This window comes from Perca fluviatilis, chromosome 12 (assembly GCF_010015445.1).
Source record: "Perca fluviatilis chromosome 12, GENO_Pfluv_1.0, whole genome shotgun sequence".
Lineage (NCBI taxonomy): Eukaryota > Metazoa > Chordata > Actinopteri > Perciformes > Percidae > Perca > Perca fluviatilis.
In genome coordinates, this window is record NC_053123.1 from 11,047,434 (window position 1) to 11,074,384 (window position 26,951).

General features: G+C 39.2%; 1 protein-coding gene across 13 annotated transcripts in view; it reads right to left on the reverse strand.

Annotated features, from left to right (window-relative positions):
- Nucleotides 1-26,951, reverse strand: part of stxbp5l (syntaxin binding protein 5-like) — a 154,151-nt gene that overhangs the window by 106,965 nt on the left and 20,235 nt on the right. For 12 of the 13 annotated variants that reach the window (XM_039817823.1, XM_039817821.1, XM_039817817.1 and 9 more), the window contains exon 2: nt 26,015-26,112. In XM_039817823.1, coding sequence (XP_039673757.1) covers nt 26,015-26,112 — 98 coding nt within the window. The other variant, XM_039817818.1, reaches the window with a different exon arrangement.

The following is a 26,951-nucleotide window of genomic DNA, read 5'->3' on the forward strand; positions in this document are numbered from 1 at the left end:
GCAGGACAAAAAATATCGCAATGTCAGTTTTTTCACTTTCCCATTCAATTGAATGATAAAGTGTGTCCATACTTGTGACTGGTACTGTAGTTTAATAACCAAAAAATAAAACAAGCTAATGTAAGCATTTAACATGCTTTAACTGCCTTAACAAAACAATACGAGTTAGCTAGCGTAACGTATTAAAATAATAAAAATAAAAGCTGTGACTAGTACTACTATTACATCAAACTGCTAAGCGCAGTTCTCTCACTTTTAGCTGGCCATGAGTGTTAAAAATTGTAGCTTGTCCAAAGATAATACAAGGTGTCAAGCAAAGGTTAGCCACAGTCAGTCAGCTAACGTTGGACTTCTATTAGCGTAGACTCATAGTCTCACATACTGACATACGAGTAACCCCCAAATGTTTATTTTTGAGTCGTGGGAAAAAGTGCTTACTGTAGCATGGAAGCGTCTTTTACTTTTGTCTTGACTGCTGTGGTGTCAAGCTGTACTCGCTACTGAGAAAAGCTCAATTTCCTACTGATATAGATAGCATTATTTACCCCCGAAGGGCAATTTAGTTTCCAAAGTCCACCGAAACATAGCCTATAAACACACATTCATACTGCCAGTCATCAGTGAGAGAGAGAGAGCACAATAAAAGGGCATATAGGAAAGTGTGACATCCAAAAGTATACAGCAAGAAAAATATTTGAAATAAGAACTGAATAAAGACGATAAAGTACCAAACATGGAGAAAAAAAGGATTTCCTTAAACAATGTGTGAATGTCTACAAAATTAACAATCCAGACTGCTCATATAAGTAGTTTAAATACACAAGTATTGATTGGTCAGCCAGAGTCTATGATCACAACTCCGTCCATGGCAACGGCCTGTTATACTTATTAACGGTCTGTTATACAGAAATAGCAGACCGCAGAATGCTGTGATTGGGCAATCAGAACCAAGTATTCAACCAAGTCGTGTAACAAATGAATATATTACAGCAAAAGACCTAGTGCAAAGATCACCCTGTGAATACGTTTTCTAACACACACACTCACTGCGCTCTTCTGATGTAATCAGAGCAGAGATAGAAGGCATCTGTCTTGCTCCGGCTGTCATAATTTAAATATATGTGCATTAAATTGGCTGTTTGACTGTTTCACATCATTGTGATTACAATGCTGAAGCACATCTGCTCTTTGCCTACCCAATTTTCCAGTCCAAGGAGACACAGGCCACAATCTGCATTCAATTAAAGGTTTTAGCTGATTTGCATTGGCCAAGCCTGTTGTTTGGTGATTATATAAAATAAAAATAGAAAAGAATGTTGAATTAAATGTTATTATTGAAAACTACTTGTTCTCGTGTGCCTTTGGTAGATAAACCTACCATAATTTACTTTTATTTCATTTATTAAACTTGGGGTTATTCAATATTTCACTAACTGTACCATAACTTGAATTTGACCTTGAACCTTGACTGGTCTAATATTTCCAAAAGCAGTTGAATGTTTAAGTATTTTTACTACATTTTATTTATTCTTCGTCGAATTGTATCATTCCATTGATTATCTTTGAACTGTTCTTTTCTGCCTTATGTGAATCCCTTTTGATTTGCCTTAACATTTTCATGCCAACATTCATTAATATTGAGTATTTTTCCCAAAATTCAACTCTAGGTGAACCACATCACAAAGCCAATTAGCTTGCATGAGCAAATGACACTAGGCTGCTGCAAAACAGCTTTCCAAATGTGCAGCATATAAAATACTGAGACAATTAAATCTTCTCGTTCCCACTGATTCTATCTCTCTGTCTCATCTAACAACACCACATTACTGGGGGACAATAATCCTGCTATGATCTCAACTTGTGGTATATACTCTTAATTCTTAAAATCCATTTTTAATTGCAATACGATGTGACAAAGCAGGCAGATTTGTGGCGGCGTGTATTCACATCTTGCACTGCCGGGCATAACGTAAAAAATCATTTTTCTACTTGACAATGCTGTCTCTGCTCTCCATTTTATTTTGCCATTTTTGTCATACACCACGAAGATTGGCAAAGCTGTTAGTTAGGAATGAGACAAAACCTGATTTAGTCCATTTTACCCAAAACCTTTTTCACTTAGCATTGCTGCACATATATGGACACAATTAACAGGCGCACAATCAGAGATGCCTTTTGAGGTCCACTGCTACAGATCTGTAGCTGACCCTGAACTCTGATGTTTCAGAAAGGGGGGAGTGAAAGGATGAGGAAAGGAGCACATTCAGCTGAAGAGAAAGCTAAAACAGCCTTTTTCTATCTTATCAATGATCCTTCAGTTCAAAATCAATTCAGTTTCACTTTCATTCAACTATATTGTTATTACTATCATTATTATTTACACTCTGACAAGAACAGCATTCTGGGTACAACCTGAATACCTGACATATGGTATTTAGCATTAAAATGGTAAAATTAAAAAGTGTGGTGTGGTAATGCATGGGCCACTGCTAAACAACACTGCCAACAATACTGTGTATAAGCAATTACACACACACACACACACACACACACACACACACACACACACACACACACACACACACACACACACACACACACACACACACACACACACACACACACACACACACACACACACACACACACACACACACTGCCCAGGCTGCACACCATTTGTACACTCTTGGCTGCATCTTAAAAAGAAGCTCAGTCAGTAATTAACCTGCAGATAACCTGCTTTGAGGAAATAAAATTGGTCCTCCAGAAGCTGGAAACATGTCTGCAGTATTGAAACTCTTACGGGTCATAGAAAACGACTGCAAATGCCCCCGACTGAAAAAAAAAAAAAAAAAAAAAAAAAAAAAAAAAAAAAAAAAAAAAAAAAAAAAAAAAAGAGAGTCCGGATACGCCTGGGGTAAATCTCTCCTAAAAATAACAGTGTAAAAAGTGGCACTTTTTGAACTAAGAATGATTAAAGCCTCTATGAATGGAATTTGAATTTGTGGCTTTGGTAACTCCAAAAGTAACAAAGGAAACACTTTGGCTATGCACACTGGTGTGGTTGATGGGATAGAAAGTGACATGATTTTGATCCCATAAAGTTTGTGTTAGTGTAATGTAATTTTCTTTCAACATGCCATAACTAGTTGGGATGTATGAATAATTGAAACGTGACTGGTGTGTAGCTCATCAGTGTCCCCACGCAGACAAGTCTAGATTTTGGTATGTAAGTTAGGATCTACAGAACCAGGTACTTGTACTGAGGCACAATCAGCTTTGATAACAAAAACAAGTTCAGTTGTATGCTGCTCCTGTTTATCAGATTTCCATATGTCCTCATTTGTCTAATTGCTCAACAGTTAATGACTGTTTAACCAAATCACTTATTCCATATTGTCACACAATACATAATAAATGTTTATTCTTTCAGAGAGCATCAGCTATGGCTTTTTACAACATAACAGCCTGCATTCAAAAAGAGAGCAACTAGCATCTCTATGATTCTTTAAAGGCAAAATCAACTGATTTCTTAGTGAAAACAAAATTAGGGTCAAGACTTCTAATTAGCTGAATATTTGCACAACTGTGAAGATGCCCAGTAAAGGAGAGAATAGCCAATGAGGATTCAGTGTGCTAATGTAATATTAATGGTCAGATGCAGACGTTTGCACCTGCTGAGCAATGCAAACACAACAGGTGATGAAATGAAAAGCCTTCAGACGAATTCAGAGCTTCAGCACAGTTTGACTTTGGATACATATCGGTCCAGATCGATCACTGTGAAGCAGCAAATGAGCCAAGATAAATTATGTGTAGGTTTAATCTATATTGTGTATGTAACACTTATTCAGACACAAATATATGTTGGTTCCGCTATATTTGTGAAGACACTGAATGCGTAAACCCAATCCTTACCCTAAACTAAACTTCTCATGCCTAAACCTAACCAATCCAACCAACTAAGGCAACAAGTACTAGCTAATCAGAGGCAGAGTAGGACGGGTCATTCCTTCACCATCCTAGGATTCAAATCACAAATTGACTCCTAATATTCTTCATCTATTTTGATGTTACTCCCCTCTCCCATGTGGTGTTGTAACAGCAGTTAATACAAGGTCCTGCTGTGGCCAAGCCTGCCAGGGTACATGCACTCGCACTCAAAAATCACACAGATTCAAGACACACACACTCAAAAATCACACACATTCAGGACACACACACAAAGGCAAAGCTCAGAAGCAGTAGCCAGCAGAAACTCAGGATCCTCAGTCGCTCTTTTTGGGTAAGGTACAATTTGACAACAGGAGATATTGATTCAGCTGCCTGCAGGCTTTTTATAGAGCCAGCACCATCATTACGACCCATAGCCCAGCCTGCCTCTTTTGCCTACCCCAATGCCTCCTTTGTCTAGGCAGAGACATTATGTGGAGAAATAGAAGCAGCAGTAACAGAAGGAGTAGGAGAGGAGAAGATAATGAGAGCTATCGTAAAAATAGTTAAATGAAGGTAGTTGGGAAGAAGAGAGAAATGGTTGTGGCAAACAAAATGGAGGGTGAAGGAAGGTTGAGAGAAAAAAATAGATGAAAATGAAGATATACTGTGGAATATCACAAGAAGGGCGTAGAGAAGAAAAAATGAAATGTGGAAACATGGGCCATTGTACCATGGTCTGTGCATCGGACGGTTCTAGCCTGTCCGTGGTCCATTAATTCCTGAAAAATGTATTAGTAATCCATTTTGAAGATGGTAAGATATTTCAATGGAGGTTTGAAAACAATGACCTGTGGTGGCGCTAGATGAAAAGTCCAGGGATCAACAAGTCATTAGGATCCGTTCTCTGAAAACCATGAATGTCTGCAATCCAATTCTACAAATCCATTACTTTGAGAGGATATTATACCGTAGTGATAGGGTTCGCTCATGTTGAGATACTCAACTTGTATCTCTAAACTGTCCAAAAATCACCAAATTTATTTAGAATATGCAACCCTATTATAATTTCCTTTTTTATGAAAATGGTCCACAAAATCTTTTGATTTTTTCCATATCCAGAGAAGTGTCTTCCTTAAAAATTGGACTTACAAGGCTTCTACCCTAGAGTGCCAATATGAAATCTTGATAACCATAATTGCCTCTGAATACACAAGTGTATTCCTCCATTCCTTCCAAATGGCTTGTCCTCTCTGGGTTTCAATCTCCCTGTAATTGGTTCACTGATGAGCCAAGCCTATGTCAATGCATATTGATAATTACGTGAAGTGTCAAAACTCCTGTCTTGCTCCAGCGCTGAGTATCGCTCAGAATCTGCAGTGTCTCTGCACTTGTCAGGATTGCTAACAGCAATGGAAATGCTGTCTGTGGCACTCACCGCAGCTCATGCTGTTAGTAATGCTTGTCTCCTGGTGAAGGAGCTCAGCCAACTGAGCTCTTCCGCCACGCGACTGAGCTTGTCCAATCAGATGTCATTTTCTTCAGTGAAATTATGTATATAAACTGTCTTTGTTTCCCTGAATTGTGCGCACACCTGTCTCTTGTTGTTTGTGTACAGTTTAGTCATACCATGAGCAATGTCTATGAGCATAAAAGCAGTTTTAATCTAGTTTCTTCACTAGCTGGTTTTTTCTGTGCTGGAAATCTAGTGACTGTGTATTTGGTTAGGTATTTGGTTGTGTATTTTAGTTAGCTATCAGCCACTGTAGGGTTTGTTGTTGTCTTGTGTACCTCAAGAAGGTCTATTAATAAACCTCTGACTCATATTTAAGTCTGTACCTGGGTCTGTATCACAACACCTGCTCCCATCTCTCAGCTTAGTGGCCAGACTGCTTCCTTTGTTTGGCCCTCAGTTTAATCATGCCAAAAGAAAGAATCACGTTATATAGCTAAATAAGCTAAATAACGCTGTCAGTGTGAGGCAAATGGATCGTCTCTAAAAGGCAGTAGGTTTGAACACCCTGAGAGCCACAGTAATTGGCCTGTCATCTGAGAAAATGCTCCAAAATGCATTTCTGTTTGGTGACATTAATTGTTCGGTGGTCCTCATCAAATGCTTTTAAGAGTCAGATGTGAGACACTGAGTGGAGGGAATGAAGGAGTCACCAGGCACGTGTGAACAGAAGTACATAATTGTGTCAATGTACTGTGGTGACTGACACACAGAATAGAATACACAGCAGCTACTCATAGAAAAACATGATTTTACTATTCAAAATCATGACCAATCACACACAACTGCTCACATACGTACACACACATTGATACACAGGGAATCATCTAGAAACATACATGTTTTCATGTTTTTTCAGTGGACATTAAACACATACAGCCTAAACCTCTGAACCCTTTGTCAGTCTTACATGCACAGAGGTTTTACAAACCATACTACAACAACACAAGTGTAATGTTTGCCAGGTATTTACTGTACACATTTCCAATAGTGACACATTATTACTTGGCTCACGCGATGGTGATTGCTTAAGGCAGTCGCCCAAACATTGCAGTCCTCCCACACACAATCGCCAAACAACCATGTCTAACAAGGTTATATTATGCTATCTGTGTAGTCCTTACGCTGCTCTTGGATCTACAGTCTGATGTTGATGCTGTGTGAACATGTTCTTCAAGAAATTACATCCAAAAGAGCATCATGTGACATTGACAGCCTATCAGGGATTTTCACAACCTCATAAAGCTTGATGTGGAAAGACTTGATATTAATGAATGTAGTTCATCTTCACACAGTGGATTCACACACACTGAAATCAGGATGCCATCAAGCCAGCACATTCAACCTTACGGATTCCAAAGACTGAAAACGTTCTGCATTAGACACAAACAAAGAGTTATCATTTTATTTTACAGTGATTATTATACAGTATTATACAGTGCTTTTTTAGGCTTTGTTTTTAAGCAGACTGCAGCAGGACAAAAGTTGATGCCCTTACTTTTCTACATTGTCCTCTGTAATTCAAACTGTCTTTTTCTGTGCTTTGCTCTCGCTCCCTCTTCTTTCCTTCTCCTCTCCTATTCCCCCCCACCCATTCTCTTTCTATCTCTTTCTTTGGGTCTTTTAGCCAGCTGCTTTGAAATGTAAACTGTATGGTTGACAAATGGTGAGTCACAATGTGGGAAGATAAATCAGCCCAACTCTGCAATGCTGCTCTCTCTCCATCCTTTCTCTCCTCCTCTCCTTGCATTCAGGCATCGTTGCATTCACCCTTGTGTTCACACACATACACCTACACCAATCGCTTGCTTACACTTGGAGGCGTGCATCCTTTTCAAACATTTTGCAACCACTCTCTCACTTTTTCTCTCGCTCGCAAGCACACTAAACATTACACACAATAGGCAACATGTTTGTAACGTGTGCATGGCTACACACAGATGCAACACTGAGCTTCTAACATTGCCTGCAGAGAGAGAAGAGATTAGACTGCTGCTGTATTTAGGCATGACTCATTCACCCCAGAAACTACACGTTTAGAACCAGACCAAATATCCTATTTAAATGGAATAGAAATGAAGGAAGGAAGGAAGGAAGGAAGGAAGGAAGGAAGGAATACAGAAAGAAGTAGAAATGGGACAAAAGCACTCCACAATATAAAAACAAATAATATCACACTGATTAAGCGCTGTACCGAATAGTTTGAAGCTTCATTCATAACACTGACATTCAAATTACACATTAACATTTGAATGCTGGAAAAAAAAAAAATTCCTTGCTTTTTTTTGGAATGTTTCCGACTTCTGTGACCCAAGTAGTGGTGGCATGACGTGACTTTACCACTAGGTGAGGCTCCGGCCCTATTGGTAGCTCTGTGTATTTAGGCAGTTATTGTATTTTAAAACATTAGTATGTTGAAAGTATTTCTCATGTCACAGAAACCACTGAGAGTGAGTCTTGTGTTTTGGATGTTGCGTTCATACTGTCGGTGATTGCTCGGTAGTTTTTTTCCAATGCTCTCCACAGATCTGACAACTGCCTACCTGCTTTTATCCCCGGCTCTCTGAAGCTCTGTGTCTGGCAAAGGCGGGTAAGACAATAACCTTATGTATTTAGGTTAATAAAGTTTACCTGAAAATCCAAACATATTACACACATACCAGTCAGGCGGAGAATACTACGCCCCTGTAGGCAGCGCTTTTTTATTAGTCATCGCACATTTCTATAATAATGTATGATTTATGTGAGTCTAAAAAAAATTTTTTTGCAGTTTGCTCTGCCGCTTGCTGCACACAAAGGGAGGCACGCTCCTGTATTAACGGGGCCGTCTAGCAGCAATCTAACAACACCATTAATTTGCCTACATTTAAAAAAAACATGTATTTATGGGAATAAACAAGAAAAAAGAAAGAATAAAAGGCAAGAAGGAAAAAACAAAGAAGAATGGAAGGGAAAGAGAATAAGGAGGCCATGCATGCAATGCCCACTATGTTGTTATAGCATATTCAACATTTAAAAGAGAAGAAGGAAGATAACAATATGATGTTGATGATGGATGACAACATTTTACATGGTAATTGTGATGAATATCAACCATGATGGTAATGACAGTAAGTCCAGTAGCACTAATAGCTCATTATGATCCAGATGGCCTTCATGACATTGGTCCTTATCTCTTACAAGCAACATGCTGCTTAAACCCACCATACCCAAAGCCAATCAAATATGACCTTTAAAGCTTTTAAACCACTGCAGAAGTTTGCTTTCCATTAAATGTAAGTCCACAAAACATGAAACACATTGGAAAAAGTCACAAAGGATAAGAGCTAATAAGAGCCAATCCATCACTTGCGGTGATGTCAATTTTATGGTTACGCTCCCAAATTCCTAACAGTTCAATTCCCAAAACAAACATTCAAAGGTAATGAGAAAAAGTGAAAGAAAAAAAAAGAAATTTTTTTACACACGTGTAAGAGCTTTAAAAAAAAAAGAAAAAGCTCTAGTTCCACTAATTTCTATCACAGTTTTAATTGTTTTTCTTGTCTTTTTACTTGTCTGTTAGTCAGATTGTGTCAGATTACTGCAATAATTAACACATTGAAACTTTATTCAGGAAACAGGAAGTTGATTGGAGAAAGAAACAAAGTTAATTTCTTTCTCCTCAAGTGGATCAATATTTTGCACGGTGAATGTGTGCATGCTCGTTGTGCTCCTGTGCTATGGGCACACACAATTATCACCTCCAATCTAATCAGTCAACAACACTACAGCCAACAGAAATTTCCATCTAGACGGTATTCACTTTACACAGTTCCTCTGCTCTTCAACACACACTGCCCACATTAACCCCACCTCTGCTTCGCTCTCCTTTGTGTCCTCCTCTTTAGGTTTCCTTTCTACATCTCCCTTTTTCCCCAGACTGACCCTGCAGTATTCTCTTATCTGTCTCTGGGAATTTGTTTCTCCCTGATCTGCCCTTTTTTATCATCACCTCCTCATCTTTCAGGGGCCAGAAGAGCAGATAAAATAGCCACCTATCGGCTTGAGCATGAGATGAAGAAGCCAGGGGAATTGCCAGCAATTGTCATGTGTTCTCGCCTATCTATACTCTGCTATGAGGTATGACCAGCATTAAAGAGGGTGAGGTAAGTATCTTTGCTGTCACTCACAACAAGTTCTCTCCACAAAGGTGGTCAACAATGGCATTTTCAACTCAAGATTTTTTTAAGTTTACATTCTTAGCTGATCTTCTCAGCATTTGGTAGTGTAAGTACACTTGACCAGTAAACTTTGTAAACTCGCTTGTTCAGAATTCAGTGTTTTACCACATTCGCTGACCTTATAGGTGTCACTTGGAGGCATATACATACATTTGTCTCACTAACCACTTTTCAAATGAATCTGTGTTTTGATCCTAATATCAATGGACTACCTCCTCCAACAATGAGCCACTTCATTCCCTACTGTATATTTTCCATCTCTATCTCCTCTGATCAGTCCTCCCTGTTACAAAGTTGATTGGGAGAAAACGGTATCGTTCTTGAGCACCTGCAGTCCATTTGGCCAGATCCAACAAACAGACTTGTGACAGAGGAGGAAAAGAAAGAACAACAAAAGTCGTTTTGTCTTCACAAGCAGATGTCTAGACAAAATGCCTGGACAGGTCAGTGGCCGACTGCTACAGGCCAGGGCGGTGAGGTGTGGAATCAAATTAACAAGGGAGGCAGCTGGCATCGGTAAAGCCCTTTGGCTAGGGTCTGTTGTTTTGGAGATAAACAGGATGAATTAAAGAGATATGATGTGCTACACTGCACTGTCTCATCATGTGATACTGTAAAGACGGTCACAGCACCTTTGCTGCTCACCAAGGACAAATATTTTGTATTATCTTTATTAGAGCATTGACAAGCAACAGTGTTGTACGTTTGGAGTGCATGTCCTTGAAAAATGAACCAGAGGATCCCCTGCTGGTTTGGCCCATTGATTGATTGATGTCTATTCTTTTTTGTCTTCTTTGAGGCTATTATCATAGGGATGAATACAATCTTTGGGTCCTAAGACCACGATGCACAAAATCCGTTGATTTGGGGGCATATTATCGTGTAGTGGTAAGGGTTGCTCATTTTCTAAATTGGTACATTTAGTTGTGACATTAGACAAATGACTTGCATATGATTTCCAGTGCCTCCTTTTTATCTGATTAAGGAATTAGATGGCCAAGTACAAAGCCAGACCCATTTCTCTTTTTCTATACAACTTCAAGCCCTACCATCCTCTCAGACAAAACATGCCTTCTCTATGACAATAAAAAGTTATGCACCTTCACAGAGTCTTGGTTGTGCGTGTTTTGTAAAGTGGAAAAACACAAGATGGGTATGCACTTACCAAACCTGCAATAAAAACAATACCGCATGAGCTTGGTGCTGCCCCCTATGGCTTATGGGGTGAAAAACACTCACTATAACTTCAGTTAGCTTTGGTATTTGCTATATCATGACATATGTGATTTTATATGGTCATAACAATATACATTAAACTGTGATGTATTAAATAGAAAATAATCAGATGGGAATGTCTTTTTTGGCTATACTACTGAATTGAATCCCTAAAAAGGTTCAATGCAAAAATCCTGCAAATCCAATATTTCCATAAAGTATATCTGCTCACTGATTTGCAGCAGTGCCCACAAATGGTCTTATATAACCAATGATATTTCAGGAATAGATACATGTAACTGTACGGCAAAATCTCAGGTAGACAAATCTCTAATAATCTCCACATAAGCTACTTCAGGCGATGCTACGTGACCTCACAACGGAGGTCACTGCCCATCATTTGCCATAATTACCTTCCAGACACCCATGGAAACAGCAGTGTGTGAGCAGGGTTCTGTATATGCTTATATGTTATCATCCATGTGTGTGTGTGTGTGCGTGCATACGTGCGATCCAGTGTGTCACTTTCACAGAGGCTGCCATCATATACAACACAGGAAACTGCCTAGAAGCATTTACTGCTCTTTGGTCTCCTATGTTACAATATGATGACATGATTAATGACTCCAGTTCTGATACAGGTCCACATACTGGCCACTCGCTCTCGCTCCAGTAGGAGAGCAAATGAAACACCATTAGAACTACCATTAGACTTTGTCCCAGAAGTAAAAAATGGTATTCAATTAGAAAGAATGTAACCATAGTATAAACATTTTATTTATTGGCTATGTGGTTAGCTAAACAGTCAATTTGTTCTAATCAAGGGAAAAAAAACACAAATCAGCTATAACGTGACACTAAAAAAGCCACTTCAAAATTTGGACATTAACTCATGGACCTTGCGATGTCAAATCAGTTTTCCACTCACACTTTATGAAAATATTGTATATATATAAAGATATTTCAGCTGTTATGCAAGACCAGCAATACCCATCGGATCTCACAAAAATTTAAATAAAGACCCCATAGTTTACAGTAATGACCCAGAGCTTTAAGGTAAGCATTACGCGAATTGTGAAACTACACAAACATTGCATGTGAGGCTTAACACCTACTGTGAATGAAGGTCAAACTTTAGATATTGTATGGATGAGTCCTAATTCATGGGCTGGATCTGAAGTGTAAAACTGAATATGTTATACTGTAACAGGTCGACAAGGCCTACCCATTTAATGGCTCCTCCAAATGTGGCTGAGGATCCTCAGCTACACAAAGTCAGGAACCGTCATGTGAATGCATTGCATTTTCCCGGTGTTTGTGTTTAGATGAACAAACAAGTTATTTGTAAATGCATCACTGCAAGACGTACAATAAGTAATTGAGGCCTGACAAAACTGCACAGTGTGTAATTGTTTGCATCTTGAGTACATACATATGTTGTTAAAGTGTACAGAAGAAGCACACAACCCTTTCAGGCACATGGGGCATGTGTGCATGTTGGAATGGAATAGAAAATGTTCATCATGTCTAATGAAATAAACAAAACAACAGGAGTTGCACATGTCAATGTGTATGTGAAATTGCAAACTCCAGTGTAACTGCAGTGTAGTGCAGTAGGACATAAGTTTCGTAACACTGGTTCAAGTCATATTTACACTTAAGGTCTTGAAGAAATCTGATTGAAAAAAGTGAGAGGAAACAAAACATTTGAAGTCTCAATTTTTTTTTGGCTTAGCCTTGAAATGTCAGAAGTATACATTTTGTTTAAGCAAGAAATGAAGTGTGTTGGAGACAGATAATTTTAATGACTACATTTGCATCACTTAAGCACGACAATTTTAGACTGCTTAAAAGGGAGAGAATTTGTTCAAAACCTATCACTCATTACCGTTTCTATTACTTCTTGACTTATCAATTCCACTGTAATGCACCACAGACACAGATCTAACGGTCCTATCTTTCATTGTGTTGCAATGCACACAGTTTTCCATGTGACATCACTGGGCGCTGAGATAAGAATGCAGAGCAGCTTATCTGTCACACAGAGTCCAAAACATCCCTTACATTTTTTCAGTCACTCTCTCCTTATTCTTTCTCTACATCTGATGAAGCTATGCATTATGTAATGTGTTTACACGTGGCAACACAGTAGAAAAAAGATGCTCAGTATGCATACAGACACACAAACACACACACACACACACACACACACACACACACACACACACACACACCTCCTAGCCATCACGTGGAGTAAACATCAAGTCCCAACATGCCAAATCACATAATTCAAAGGGAAGTGTAATCTGATCTAATTAAAGACTTAAAGATTACATGTACCATTGCACTGGCAGTGTAGCTAATTGCATTTGCAGAATTTCTTTGCCGTTTGTGATAACGGCAAAACGGCCATTCAGTTAGACCCTGGTTTCATTTGCATTCTTTCCATTAAAATATAAATATGGTAAAATGTGATAGTTTGAGGAAGAGGATGGCAAGAGAAATCAAACGGCATGAACATAAAATCATCCTGATGAAGATGATTAGAAGGCATCGTGGCTAAATACCGGAATATGAATACAGTCTACATTGAAGATGGAATACACTGTGTAATTACAACTAAGGCAGCTTAAAAAATTGACATCCTTAGGGTTCACTGTGTGGGTGTATTTTTAAATGGATTAAGAAAATCTGACGACATTAGCTGTCAACCTCCATTTTTATAAATCAAGGCATGGGACAAGAAGCGCAGTCAAAGGCGCTGTATACATTGCACCGAGGCCAGTAGACTCATAGGAAGTGCTTGTCAGATGGACTAACAGCTTTGGAATATTTGTACAAACAAAATGTAACACAATGAATGCCTTCCATGAGAGACGGCCTATAAATGTGCTGCCTTGTCCCCATATATAACAATTATCATTTTGCGCCTTTGAGTGTGGCCGCTACTCCATATAAATTAGTTATTTTCGAGTGTTACCCTGCCCTTAGATACAGAGTGGTATAAGAAGAAAAAAAAATGATCATACATTATAGTTGGAGGTGATACAAGCAGTGATAACCGTGGTCATTCCCATTTGCTACTTTTAAACTCTACATGTTGTTGTCCGCAGTAATCCAGTTCTTTTGTAGCCTAGAAATCCAAACGCACCCTAGCGGCAGCAAATGTAATTTGCAGCCAGGGTCAGTTTAGCAACTCTCTGTTGGCTTGCGAGCTGGAAAAACCAAACTCTAGTCAGGCCAATCACATCGTGTATAGAGTCGGTGGGCGGGCTTAACATAATGATGGGAGAGTTGCAACGATTCCGCGTGAATTCTACTTGAAAACAAAGACGATGTCTGCTGCCGCTGCTACTGCTGCTGGCGAACAGCGGTCTTTTGAATCGGCTTTGGCCACGACTCTGGAAGACTTGGAGTTAAGATTTTCTTTGAGAAAAGGACAAAGAACGGCACTGAAGTGTTAAATTCTTAAAAAAGTAAGATGTGTTCGGAGTTTTGACGACCGGATAAGACAAAAGTATCTATCAACTAGCGTTGCTCTGGTTGGTTGTAGCGCTATCCTATTGCGTGCAGAGGCAATTTGAAAGACAACCGTTTCTCCCGCCCCTCGGATTGAGCCCTGCCAATGGTGAGTTCCCAGACCCAACATCTTGATGTGGGTCGGGCTTGTCAGGCTAGAGCTTTTGGATGAAAACACCAGGAGAGGATCAGTAGAAACGAATAGTCTTAAGGGATTTCGTGACAAGGAGTTTTACATTGTTGTACAATTTTGCATGGAAATGCATGAATGTTTACAATGTGACAGTCTTTAACCCTTCATTTGATTTACACAGCATAGGAAACTGTCTAGAATTATGTGGACAAGAGCACAGATGCAAAAGTGATTATTTTGCAACAGTCTGGCACTGGTTGCACAAATTAAGCCAGTGGATCTGACATGCATAATTGCAGCTTGACAATGAGCCTGACTCCAATTAGAGACTGCAGATGGATCACAGACCTGCAGTTAATCAGCTGAAAGGAGAATGCCTTCATACAGCATGGTGTGAAAATGCCACTTTGTTTGTGCTTGTGTTGCACCTTGTGCAGCCGTTTGCACTGCGTGCTGGCCCAAAAATAGAGAAAAAATAGATTCTCTGTCTATCAATTAAATTTTTTGGGGTTGGCAAGAAAGATACAATAACAATGTTGCAAAAGGATTTTGGATTTGGATAGAACACAGTCTCTGTCTCTCTCTGTCCCTTCTTTCTCTCCACTAAAAAAGGTACCCAGGTGTATGGTAGGATATTCAAGGGTAAAATAGTGTATATCCATACAGGCCTCTTTTTACATTTGCTTTCGCTTCCATTTCAAGTCCCTCTCAGCTGGAGGGTACAGTAAAGTCGATAGGATGTTAACTGAATTCGGAGGGCAAATTCTCTCTCTATGTCTCTCCAACATGAGAAGACTTTTACGGTTTGCTTGTTTGTTTGTTTGTTTGTGTGTGGGCACATGCGAGTGTGCCAGAGGGCCGATGTGTTACAGATCTGAGCAACACTGTTACTTTACTCAAAAACAAAATACTATTTTATTTAGACAAGAATCCTCATAACTAAACGTCAAAGTAGGCTACTAGTCAGTGTTTGGCAAAATGACCCATGCTTCAGAAACGAGTCATAGGAGGTGGTAACTGGAAGTTAGTGGTCGTGGATATGGTTAAAATGAACTTTTGTTGATGTTTCAACTAAGAGATAGACTATTATTATATTTTGGTGCAAGCCAGCAATTCTCCAACCTATCTGCCATTTCCCATTTCCACTCTTCCTTCTTACTTTTCACTGTCACTAATTCCACAGTACAGTAATCACCGCTTCTAATGGCTTTTGTGCAGTAAAGGTTAGCAGGTTGTTACACATCACATATAAGCAAAGGTCAGCCTCCACATTTCGATTCTTGAAGAAAAATATGTTTTCTGCTCATTTTATCATACCAGCTTTGACATATATTTCCTTAAACCTGTAAGGTGCTGCTCGAGATAGAACACACAAATAATGATGCAATGGTAGTAAAAACCTGTTGTGCTGCATAGTGAGTTTTAAAACAAATAGCTGGCTCTGTACACAGAATGAGATTAGAAGTAGCTAAGTTGATGAAACAATGTTTCATTCTGCCGCTGAATTTAAATCACAACAACCGGTCTAATTGTTTTGCTCATTATGATGCTTGTCTTCATGTATGATAGGTAAGTTAGTGCATATACTCCATAATGGTTTCAAAAGCCCATGATCTTTGTTGACTCTAGCTGAATTGAAAACATCTCCTGTCATATTGTCTACATTTTGAAATGTATCATTTAGCAGAAGGTGGACAATGAATTTACACCAGTGGCATTTCCTAGACTATTCTCAGTGCTGCTATTAATAGTCAAATGACCTTTCTATTCTTGACTACCTCTCCATCCCTAGCAGAGTGGACAAAGAACCAAAGAGCAAAGACTGGCAGCCATGGGGATAAGGAGAATAAGGATGAAGATGAGTAGGATGTATTGAGAGCATAGACGATTGTTCAAAAGCAAAACCTAACATCAAACATACCCTTAATGATAGCAAAAGCCATAGTGAATGAGAGTAGGATGGACATCAGGACAAAAGGCTTCTCCTCTTCTCCAGCTGCTATTTAACACTTCAGTGGCTAAAGATTAATTAAATGCAATCAAGCTGAAACTAAGTCCAGAACTGTAGTTGCATTATACACAGAAAGAATCCACAGTCCTATCTCCCACAGCTTCTTTAAATTGGCTTACTAATTGTGTAAGATTTCAACATCAATACACCTTAACCACATAACTGTTGACAAATGACCATCATGGAGAAGATCGACCAGCCTCTGACACTAGATTTTACCACTAGGTCATATCTGGTAGTACATCTGAAGCATTGCATTACAGCATAAAATAGCAAGGGCTCCTGTTTAAGCACAAACAAAGTAAACACTTGCTGAGTCTTTTGTTACACTTGATGGAAGGAAGAAAGTGAACAATTAAAAATCCAAAATGCCAGGGGAGAGGCATGGGCGCAGGATGCATTGTGAACTAGGGCTGAACGATTTAGGACAAAATATTTTGACTGATATTGCAATTGTGATATGATTTGCGATATTGGAGGGAATAATTTTTCTCATTTTTATTGAAAAACATATTAAAATGATGTGATTTTTGTGGGGATCTGTACCAAAGAGAGATGTTTTTCTAAGTCTGGTAAAATATGATGTGTACGCCAGGGCATCTCTGCAGCACGACAATATTTCATTTAAAATGGTTTACTGAAACGCATTTCGCTTTTAACAAACATTGCGCCTCCTGCAATTGTTTTATTGTCATTTTGATAAAATTTCAAGTATTGTACAGCCCTAGTGTGGGTAGTGTGTTAAAAGATTACTCAAACCGACTTATCGATTATCAAAATAGTTTTTTGATTGATTGATTGATTTATTTCTGGATAAAGACAATAAAACAGTAATCCAAAGGATAACATGCTAAAGTAAAATACTTATTTCCAGCACAGTCCTTGGTGTTTCACATGTAAAACAATATACAAAAAGCAAACAAACCATTATGGAAAGACATACATTATGGAGGAGAAAGTTAAAAAAATATAAACATCACATAAAAAACAAACTAAATGAAAAACAAAAATAATATAAATGCTACACAAACTCACCAATTTATCAATAGATATTCACCTTGTTCCATAAAAACTGCTTTACCTGTGTTTTAAAAATCCTTCGTGATGATAGGAGTTTTGTATTAGTAGGCAAACTATTCCATGCCATAATACCAGTATAAAAGAAAGAATTTTTAGTTGCATTAGTAGCTCTAAGAACTATGCATGAGCGGATGCTGGCCCTAGTATTATGACTATGCTGCATGTGGACCATGGTTACATTAGAGCATAAATAATTGGGGGCATGACCATTAACAATGTTAAACATATGGTTCAGCTTAAGTGGTTCTACTCTTAGATGTACAGGTAGTAGACCAGCCCTTGTAAACTCCTCCCTACCTATGTGAGTACGGTGGGGTGCTTTTAATAGGTACCGAATAACAATGTTTTGCAGCACTTGGAATTTGTTTTTAAGTTTTACAGTCAAACCAGAAAACCATGCAGAACAAGCGAAATCTACCTGGCAATGAATCAAAGATGATACCAATAATTTCTTTACAGAGAAATCAAAAAGCTTTGTCTTACGATATAAAAACTTCAACTTACAGGCACATTTAGCTAAAACCTTGGCTGCAATGGATTCACCTATAAGTGATTGATCCAATGCTAAACCCAAATATGTGACACTGGATTTGGATATAATTTCAGACCCATTACACATCACCTTTAAAAGTATTTAATTTTGCCAACTTCCTTTTTGTACCAAACAGGATTGATTTAGTCTTGCCCAGATGCATAGAGAGCTTATTTTCTACCAGCCACTGGTTGACAGACTCTAGCTCTATACCAAGAGTATTTTCAATGTCTTTTACATTACACCCTGGGACAAGTAAAGCAGAATCATCAGCATACAATAGCAACTTACACCGAACCACAGCTGATCAGTCATTTATATATACTAAAAATAACATGGGCCCCAGGATCGAACCTTGGGGCACCCCTCACGTTATACTCTGTGGATCAGAGAGGGTCCCCTCAACATCACAGACTTGAGTTGGCGATTAATTTAAGAGTTGACAACTAATCGATTAATCTTTGCAGCTCTAATTGGTATGCACCAATTTATAGTTGAAATGTCTTTATTAACAGAAAATTCAGACAGCAGCGACAACTAAAAATATAAAAAATGGAATATAATGCAGTAAGGCTCCCACGCATTCTGTATGGCTTTCAAATATTTATGTTATCTCCCGCCTCTTTTGTGTTTTTTGTTTGGGAAGTAACCTTTATTTAAAAAGGTTGTGACACCTATTCAAATCAATGATACATTCATTAATTATAATTATAATTGCTCAGCTCATATGGCAGTATCCCAGTATGGTAGTGGCTTATTGTCCACACATATTAGAAAAACAGAACAACAGCAGAGCAACACGGGGCTTTGAATCCTTTCCTTTCCTCTGAATGGTACTGTAGGTGGGATCATTATATAGCAGGAAGGAAACAAGTGGTCTTCCAACTAAACCAGAAATACCAGTGTTAATGGAACCCAGAGGCAGGATGAGGACTAATTAAAAGAAGGGGGGAGAAAAATATGAAATGAGACCACCAAAACATCACAGTTGCCAGCTCGCGGATTCAGCCCATTAGCAAATACATGTTAAGACAACATGAAACCGAAACAGCAGTGAAACTGCAGTTACCATTCGCATATTTTCTGCTACTATCTGCAGTTTATGAAGGGCATATTATGTAAAATAGTAGAAACAGAAAAGGTTTAAAGATGAGTGATAAAAATTACAAAGTATTGGCAGTAGGATGTACAATGTAGCATAAAGACAGGATGTAGAAGAGAGGATACAAGATGGAAGACAATTATGTGATCATATTATGAAGATTCTTACATATATTACAAATTAATATTATAAAAGACATCATCTGTTTAGTTGAGCGGAGTACACTGGAACACTTAGACCGACGTGAAAAACACAGCTCCCTCATTCATTTGCATCTGGATATGCATGTGATCTCAGTAACAGTCAACATCTGCCGTTGTATATTCACTTAGAAAAAAAACATGGGAAATACTCATTAAAGAGGTGTTGTGCAGGCTAAAGATAGAACAAACAACATTAAGCGATAGTTTCTAAAATAAAAAAGTGCTAACTCTATGATTATTAAAAGGAATATATACTTTGATATACTTCATTCTAATTCAAAATAAACTGCCCTTCTCCGCCATATTACTTTTCCCTTAATCCAGGGGTAAACTGCAGGGTAGAGCCATTAATTCTATTATCGTGCACCCTACCAGGGTAAAGTAAGGATAGAGTGCAGTGTGCGGTTATTAGCAGCTTACAAGCAACACTTTTGCCAGCTCACCTTTGCCGCCAGTAAAAACTGCCATTACTCTAGTTTACAATTAGAGTGCTGCAAATCCTAGTACGTGTAATTCAATCAAGACAAAGTGAGTCACTAGGCAGGACTTATGTCTCGTTGTGATTATGTACATGTGCTCATATCTGTGGAAACGGGAGTGTGAGCTTAAGTTTGGAAACAGAGTTTGTGGTAACAGTGATTACAGGAATTATGTAAATAGAGCAGAGTGTGCATACACCCAACACTCTTGATATGGGTAGCATGTGATTATGGCACTGGACACTTTCTGTAGTAGCTGAGATACTGTACTAGTTGCAAAATTGTTTGCAGGCCTGATCACACAGTCAGCAAAGACAATGACAAAGTGTGACAATGATGAATGCCTAATTGATGACTATTTGATGGTATTGTTTGTCTGGCACTGCAAAGCTGTTCTGTCACACACACACACTGTAAGCCTGTGTGATTCAAAATGGACTGTAACAGTAGCTGCATGTTTATACAGAGTGACCTCCTCCCATTGCCCGCTCATGCTCTATTGGCCAAATTAGGTTTACTAATTGCTTGCTGCTGGTCATTGAACAACGTAGCTGCTGATGACAGAACTTGTTCTCAAAAGTAAAGCTGCAGTCACCCTCTTACCAAGCAACAAGGACTGTGTCATCGCTGGCTAACTTATCTTGATTACTCAGCACTGTCAACAGATTTCTTGGCAGTGTCTTGAGTTAATAGAAGAGGACATGCAATAGTCTATTGATATTCTCAGAGTTGATATCACATCCAGAAACATTACAAATCAGTATCAAAAGATATATACCAAAGCTTACAGTATCATGTTTCAGTATTATTTACACTTTGTGCCCAGTTTATTAGGTAGAAATACACTAGCTAAAATTAATGCAGTCCTGGTAATGTCTCAAAAAGATTCTGGTAATGATTTACAGTACTGCTGTTTAAGTGATACATGGATCAATGTTAACAGTCATGTGTTTAAAAAAAATAAAATAAATAAACTGTTGATATCAATACAAACCATCTTTCTCTTTCTCATCCCCCCCATTTTTTTCAATTTCTCTCTCTGTCTCTTACCTCATTCTTGTTCTCCATTTCTCTGATCAGATTGCCTGTTATGAGAACTGACTGTCTATCAGACTCTGGGCAATTCTATTACCTGAACCCTTTCACTGCACTGACACACAAACCACAGAGACGCACACAATATTGACACAGGTAGACGGTGCACATGAATGCACACTCAGCAAGCAATAGAGAAAGAAGCGCGCGCGCACGCGCGCACACACACACACACACACACACACACACACACACACACACACACACACACACACACACACACACACACACACACACACACACACACACACACACACACACACACACACACACTTGTCATGCTCTTTCTCTGTTCTATTTGCTCTCAATAAACCAAATCTCAGCATATTTGGGTAATCTCGCCCCGGGCAGGGGGAGGTGTGTCCTAGGAGCCCACTGCAGAGAGCCTCATTGCCAACCCACTGCGCCAACCCTGATGACATCGTCACTATGCACCACTCACCGGGGCAGGACCAGGCCTACAGTGATTGCCTCAGTCGTTCATATTAAATATATGACATTTTGTCACACTGCAGGCAATATCAATACTGTCCAAAACAAATCCCTATACAACAGATTGTAGCATCAGTCAGTGTGCTCATGTATCTTTTGTTTTTCTGGATAAGTATTGAGGATTTAAGTTTCAACCATTGTAAAATTATTGGGGGTGAAAAGTGATTTGTCATTTAGGAAATACAAATCACACAAAATACTACTGTAGTTTACCACACAGGGTTATGTGATCGCTTACAATTTTTTACCAGGAGAGAGTGTGTAGGAGGTAGGCACCACATGTGAAGACAAAACACACGTGAGAGAATAAACAGTTCCCACCTTGGTGGCTTTGCTGCAATATTTACATTTTCAAATGTAATTATTAGGATTTCATCATAATAAGTTAATATCTGGTGCATAAGTTTTATGAAGAAAAGGGAGTCCAGCCAAACAATTTTTATTTCAAACAAGTAACAGAGGAGCTGGTAGTACAAAAACTCTAAGGCCTGAATCCTTCCAAGGCTACCGGTATTGACAACACCCCTCCCAGATTTCTAAGGGATTTCCCAAATAAATTTAAGGTGGCAAGAGGGATACCTTTATATAAAAAGGGGCCCAAATCTGATCCTGGAAATTTCCTTTTTTCACTTTTTTTTTTTTTTTTTTTTTATTTAAAATTTTTTAAAAATAATTTAAAAAAATTTTTTTTAGAAAAAAAACTTTTTTTTTTTTTTTTAAAACCCCTTCTTCTCTGCTTTATCTTTCAGACTTTATTAGGAAAGAGGCATAAAAGGGGAACTTTTGTGGCATGGTGTTAATAGACCTTCAAAAGGCCTTTGATACAGTTCAGTATGATATCCTTTTGAACAAACTCAAAGCTCTGGGATTTTCTCCTACATCTCTGCAGCGGGTGAGGTCATACCTGGGTGGCAGAGAACAGGTGGTAGATGTGAAAGGGACCTTGTCCTCACCACTTAAATTAACTTGTGGAGTTCCCCAAGGGAGCATTTTAGGTCCTCTCTTTTTTTGTTATATGTCAATGACATGCCATCAGCCATAAATTGTAATTTGTTTTTATTTGCAGATGATTCAGCTATTCTAGTCTCTCATAAAGAGAAATCAGAGGTGGAAAGGTTGCTTAGTTTAGAGCTCCTTAACCTCAGTGTTTGGTTAACAGACAACAAGCTGTCTCTCCACCTTGGCAAAACAGAGTTGATTCTTTTTGGGTCCAGAGTTAAACTAAAAAAGGCAATGGGGTTTAGGGTAGTCGTAGGTGATGTTGAAATTACGGCCAATGAAGCGGTCACTTACTTGGGCTGTATACTGGACAATAGGGGTGGTACGGTTCATGAAAAAACACCCGAACCGCTCGGTTCGCTAGTCTCGGTCCGGAGCATGTGTGTACCGCACGGTTCGTCAGTACACTGTTAATGTGCACTAACCTCTTACTGCCGTAGTGTCCACTTTCGACACCTATGTTAAAACAGTTACTGGGAATGACGAGCGGGATGGGCGTGACAAACGCAACCCATGGCAGCTGATTGGACGATTGCGTCACATGGGTCTGGCTGGTCCCAAATTTCAAAACAGACTGTCATGGCGGCTCGTTCAGAATACGATCTCATATTGTACTAAAATAGTTCACCGAAACGTGTTTCTGAAAACATTTTAAGCGAGAAATAGGCCATGCAGTTGCTGAATCTGTCTTCATTTCAGATCGACAAAGGTCAGTTTAAAAGATTTTCGTCAGATTTTGAGAGACACCGAGCCGACCGCTCCTCAAGTGGAGTGGGGTGCCGCTGCAGGTCACGTCACGTCACCTGCAGAAATGTCCAGTGGGAGAGAGGCTGCCCAGAGCTGGAGGATGCGCCAGCGTCGTTTATAGTCTGGTGTGTGGGAACATTTTGGATTTCACGTTACCTATGATGAAATATAACAATATAGAACTGCCACTGTGTGCACGTTTTGTGCAACATGCATTCAATATGCTAATTTTAGCTATATGCTGAAGTATATTCTGGAGTGTTAAAGAAAAAATAAGAACCGTACTGAACCGAAAACCGTGACCCTAAAACCGTGATACGAACCGAACCGTGGGTTTTGTGAACCGTACCACCCCTACTGGACAACAAACTATCAGGGGAGTTTATGGCCCGAAACGTTATCTCAAAGGTAAGCCAAAGGACTAAGTTCCTGGCAAGAAAATCTAGCCTCTTAGATAGTAACACCTTGAAAATCCTGGCCGATGCTCTTGTTCAATGCCATCTTGACTATGCCTGTACATCTTGGTACACGGGCACTACTAAAAGCCTCAAAGACAAGATACAGATCTGTCAAAATAAACTGATCAGAGTGATACTTAAACTCCATCCTAGAACTCATCTTCTTCCTGACCATCTCTCCAGTATTAGGTGGCTCAGAGTGGGGGAGAGAGTTTCCCAACTTAAACTGTGTTTAGTTTATAAGATAAGAAATAACCTGGCACCCAAGTATTTATGTAATTACTTTTCTAAAATTAGTGATACGCACAGCTATTCCACCAGGGGGAGTTCCACAGATTACAGGCCCTGCCATTTTAAAAGCTGTATGGGAAAGTACTCTTTCCTATACTCGGCAGCTGTCTTGTGGAATGGCTTACCGTCCAACCTTAAATTGTTGAGCTCCTCCTACTTTCATTTTAAATCTTCAATAAAAAAATGGTTATCAAACCCATAAAAAAAAATCAAAAGATCCTTCAAGTAATAGGAATATTGTACTGTTGTCTGTACTGTATTGTCTGTTTGTGTGTCTGCTTGTCTGTCTGGGAATTTAGCCCTTGTTTTCTATTGTGTTTTAGATCTGTTTTACTTGTTTTTTTTACTATTAGTTGACCCCTTTCCCCTTTGTCCTCAATGTTTTAATCCATGTGGTGTTACTCCCCTTCCATCTTAAGGACCACAATAGAAACAAGCCTTTGGAAACTAAGATATATTGATCACTCCTCTGCCTATATTGACGCACGCAACCATATATACCAATACACACAGACACTCAGGGAGACATGCATACCTACAAACCACACACTGGAAAAAGGCCCCTCCTACAGAGAGCCCACATAACTGCAGTCCCACACGATCAATAGTGTCATCTGAATGTTTAACTTTGAGCCCCAGGAGATCAATACAGATTTTTTAACAGGAACAAAATACAGATTTTTGCCAAATAATGATGCATTGCTACAATAGAAGGCAGTGCCTATGGTATCGGGTCAGTCACAGCAGACAAATACAAGAGAAAGAGACAGTTTGCTACATAGCTTGAAACCCTGGGGAGACTGGGTGAGAAAAATGAAAATCTGAAATTAAATGGTGAAAAATCCTTTGTTGGTTCTGCGTGCAACACTAACATAGCGTTGATGCTGAATAAAAGCAAAATACAGGACTCACTATTGTATAATTTATGAAGTAGAAATGGAGCATGAGAAATTCCTGCTATAACTACCACTGTATAGAGTCCTAATATACATGTAGCTCCAAAGGAAGGAACATGGAGAGGGGAAATGCATTAGAAAAGCAATAGAGGAAAGAAAACAAAGAGACCATGACAGAAGATGGCAGGTTGACGTTCAAAGCCCTGGGAAAAAAAAGGAAGAACATTCAGACAGGCTGTGAAGGACAGAGGAAGGGTGAATTGAATAAATAAGCAGAAATGAGAGGGGGGGAGAAGGTCCTCTAGACAGAAGGCGATGTAGGGCGAGGCAGAATAGAAAAAAGTAAAATAGAGTGTGTATGTGAGAGCATGCAACTGAGAGAGATAAAGAGAGAGAGAGTCAGTAACAGGCCAAGTGGGAGCAGATGAAGGTGTGTGCAGCATGTCAATACAAATGCTAACTCACTCAAGGGCTTCCATCAAGCTGAAATCGCAGCCTTGCTTCACGGTCAGGCGCTCATTTAAGAGAGCCCCCTATTCTTTTCCTCTCTTCCAAATATTCAAACAATGTCACATCTTCTCTCTCACTATCTTTTTTTTCTCCCTGTTTCTTTTAGCAGAGAAATCACCATGGTCCATCTATTACCCCTGCAGGACCAGCAGTGCGGCTGCTGCAGCATCGATAATTGCTTGCTTCCCTAAAGGCATACTGGGAACCCTGGGTTTTTATGAGGGTGTAATCTCCTACCTGGGTTTCACTGACACGTCTTCTCCCATCCCTATGACCGGGTGACCCAGGGGATGGGCTGTTGGATGGACAGTTCTGAGCCTGAGACATGACAGTCGAGCAACATGAAACGAAAGAGCTGAGAAATAGAGGATAAAAGGGGGAGGGGTGGAGGAAGAAAGGCCCCTGCCTGGAGACACAGTGCCACAGGTTTGTGTAGGAGTAGTTTTTATAATGTACAATAATATATACAACAGCCAGGTAATTTATTTACTAAGTACATAAATATGTATTCATGTATGTATAGTTTTCTAGTGTGTCTCCAGACAAGAGTAAGGGAGGAAGCGAGCAGTCGAGTGTTAAAGGATACATCCGTACACCCCCTGTCCTGGAGCCAATGGCCAGGATCTTCTGCACAGGGTCAAAGGCCAAAGCAGTGGGCTGATAAGGGAAACCATGACGCACCGTCTGCAACAACAATAAAACACAGAACAAGATTCTAATTAAAATAGAACATTTTAGGATCAGAGTTAGGATGATGAAATGATTTTATCATTTAATGGTTTTGCCTGCCCCTGTGACATTCTAGTGTGGTGAATCCAGTTGAAGCTTTATCATTTTGAAAAGCTAAATATCCATTGTCTAAAATTGTGACCTTTAATTCTGTCAATAAATGACTAAGTCATCTAAAATGCAATTGTTTTCGGATATAATGGTTAAAGATAACTAATGCGACTTTGCTGTTTATTAACTGAGGCGGCAAAAAAACAAAGGCTTCTGAGGATAGAGAAACATTTTCCTGTGACATCTTCATGTGTCTGACAAAACTTTAAACTACATCTATCTACAATCTATCCATATTGTTGTTAACACACATTCCGTGTATTACTTGTATTTGCACATCATTTTAACATTAAAGATGCATCAGAATTTCAATCAACTAAAACCTTAAAAAACTCATTGCTCTCAAAAACTTAATTCAAAAACTTAAAAACCTCAAAAAGGTCAACATTCTTCTATTGATAAAACATGGAGACTTCACACTGTGTAATTGGCAAAGAAACGTACGCTTCTGTTAATGCTGCATCTGGATTGAACTGAGAGTGAACTAGGTTCAGTGTTCATATGCCAGGGCCTGACAAGGCAAAACGACACTGTCTCTCCCACTCACACTCTGAGATGCATTGCATGCACTGCAGCTGTCTGCCATTAGTCATGTTAAATTTCCCAGCAGTGCCTCACTTAGTTATCTGCTCTGGAGAGATGTAGAGACATGGACATCACCAGTGTGGAATGGAAATGTTACA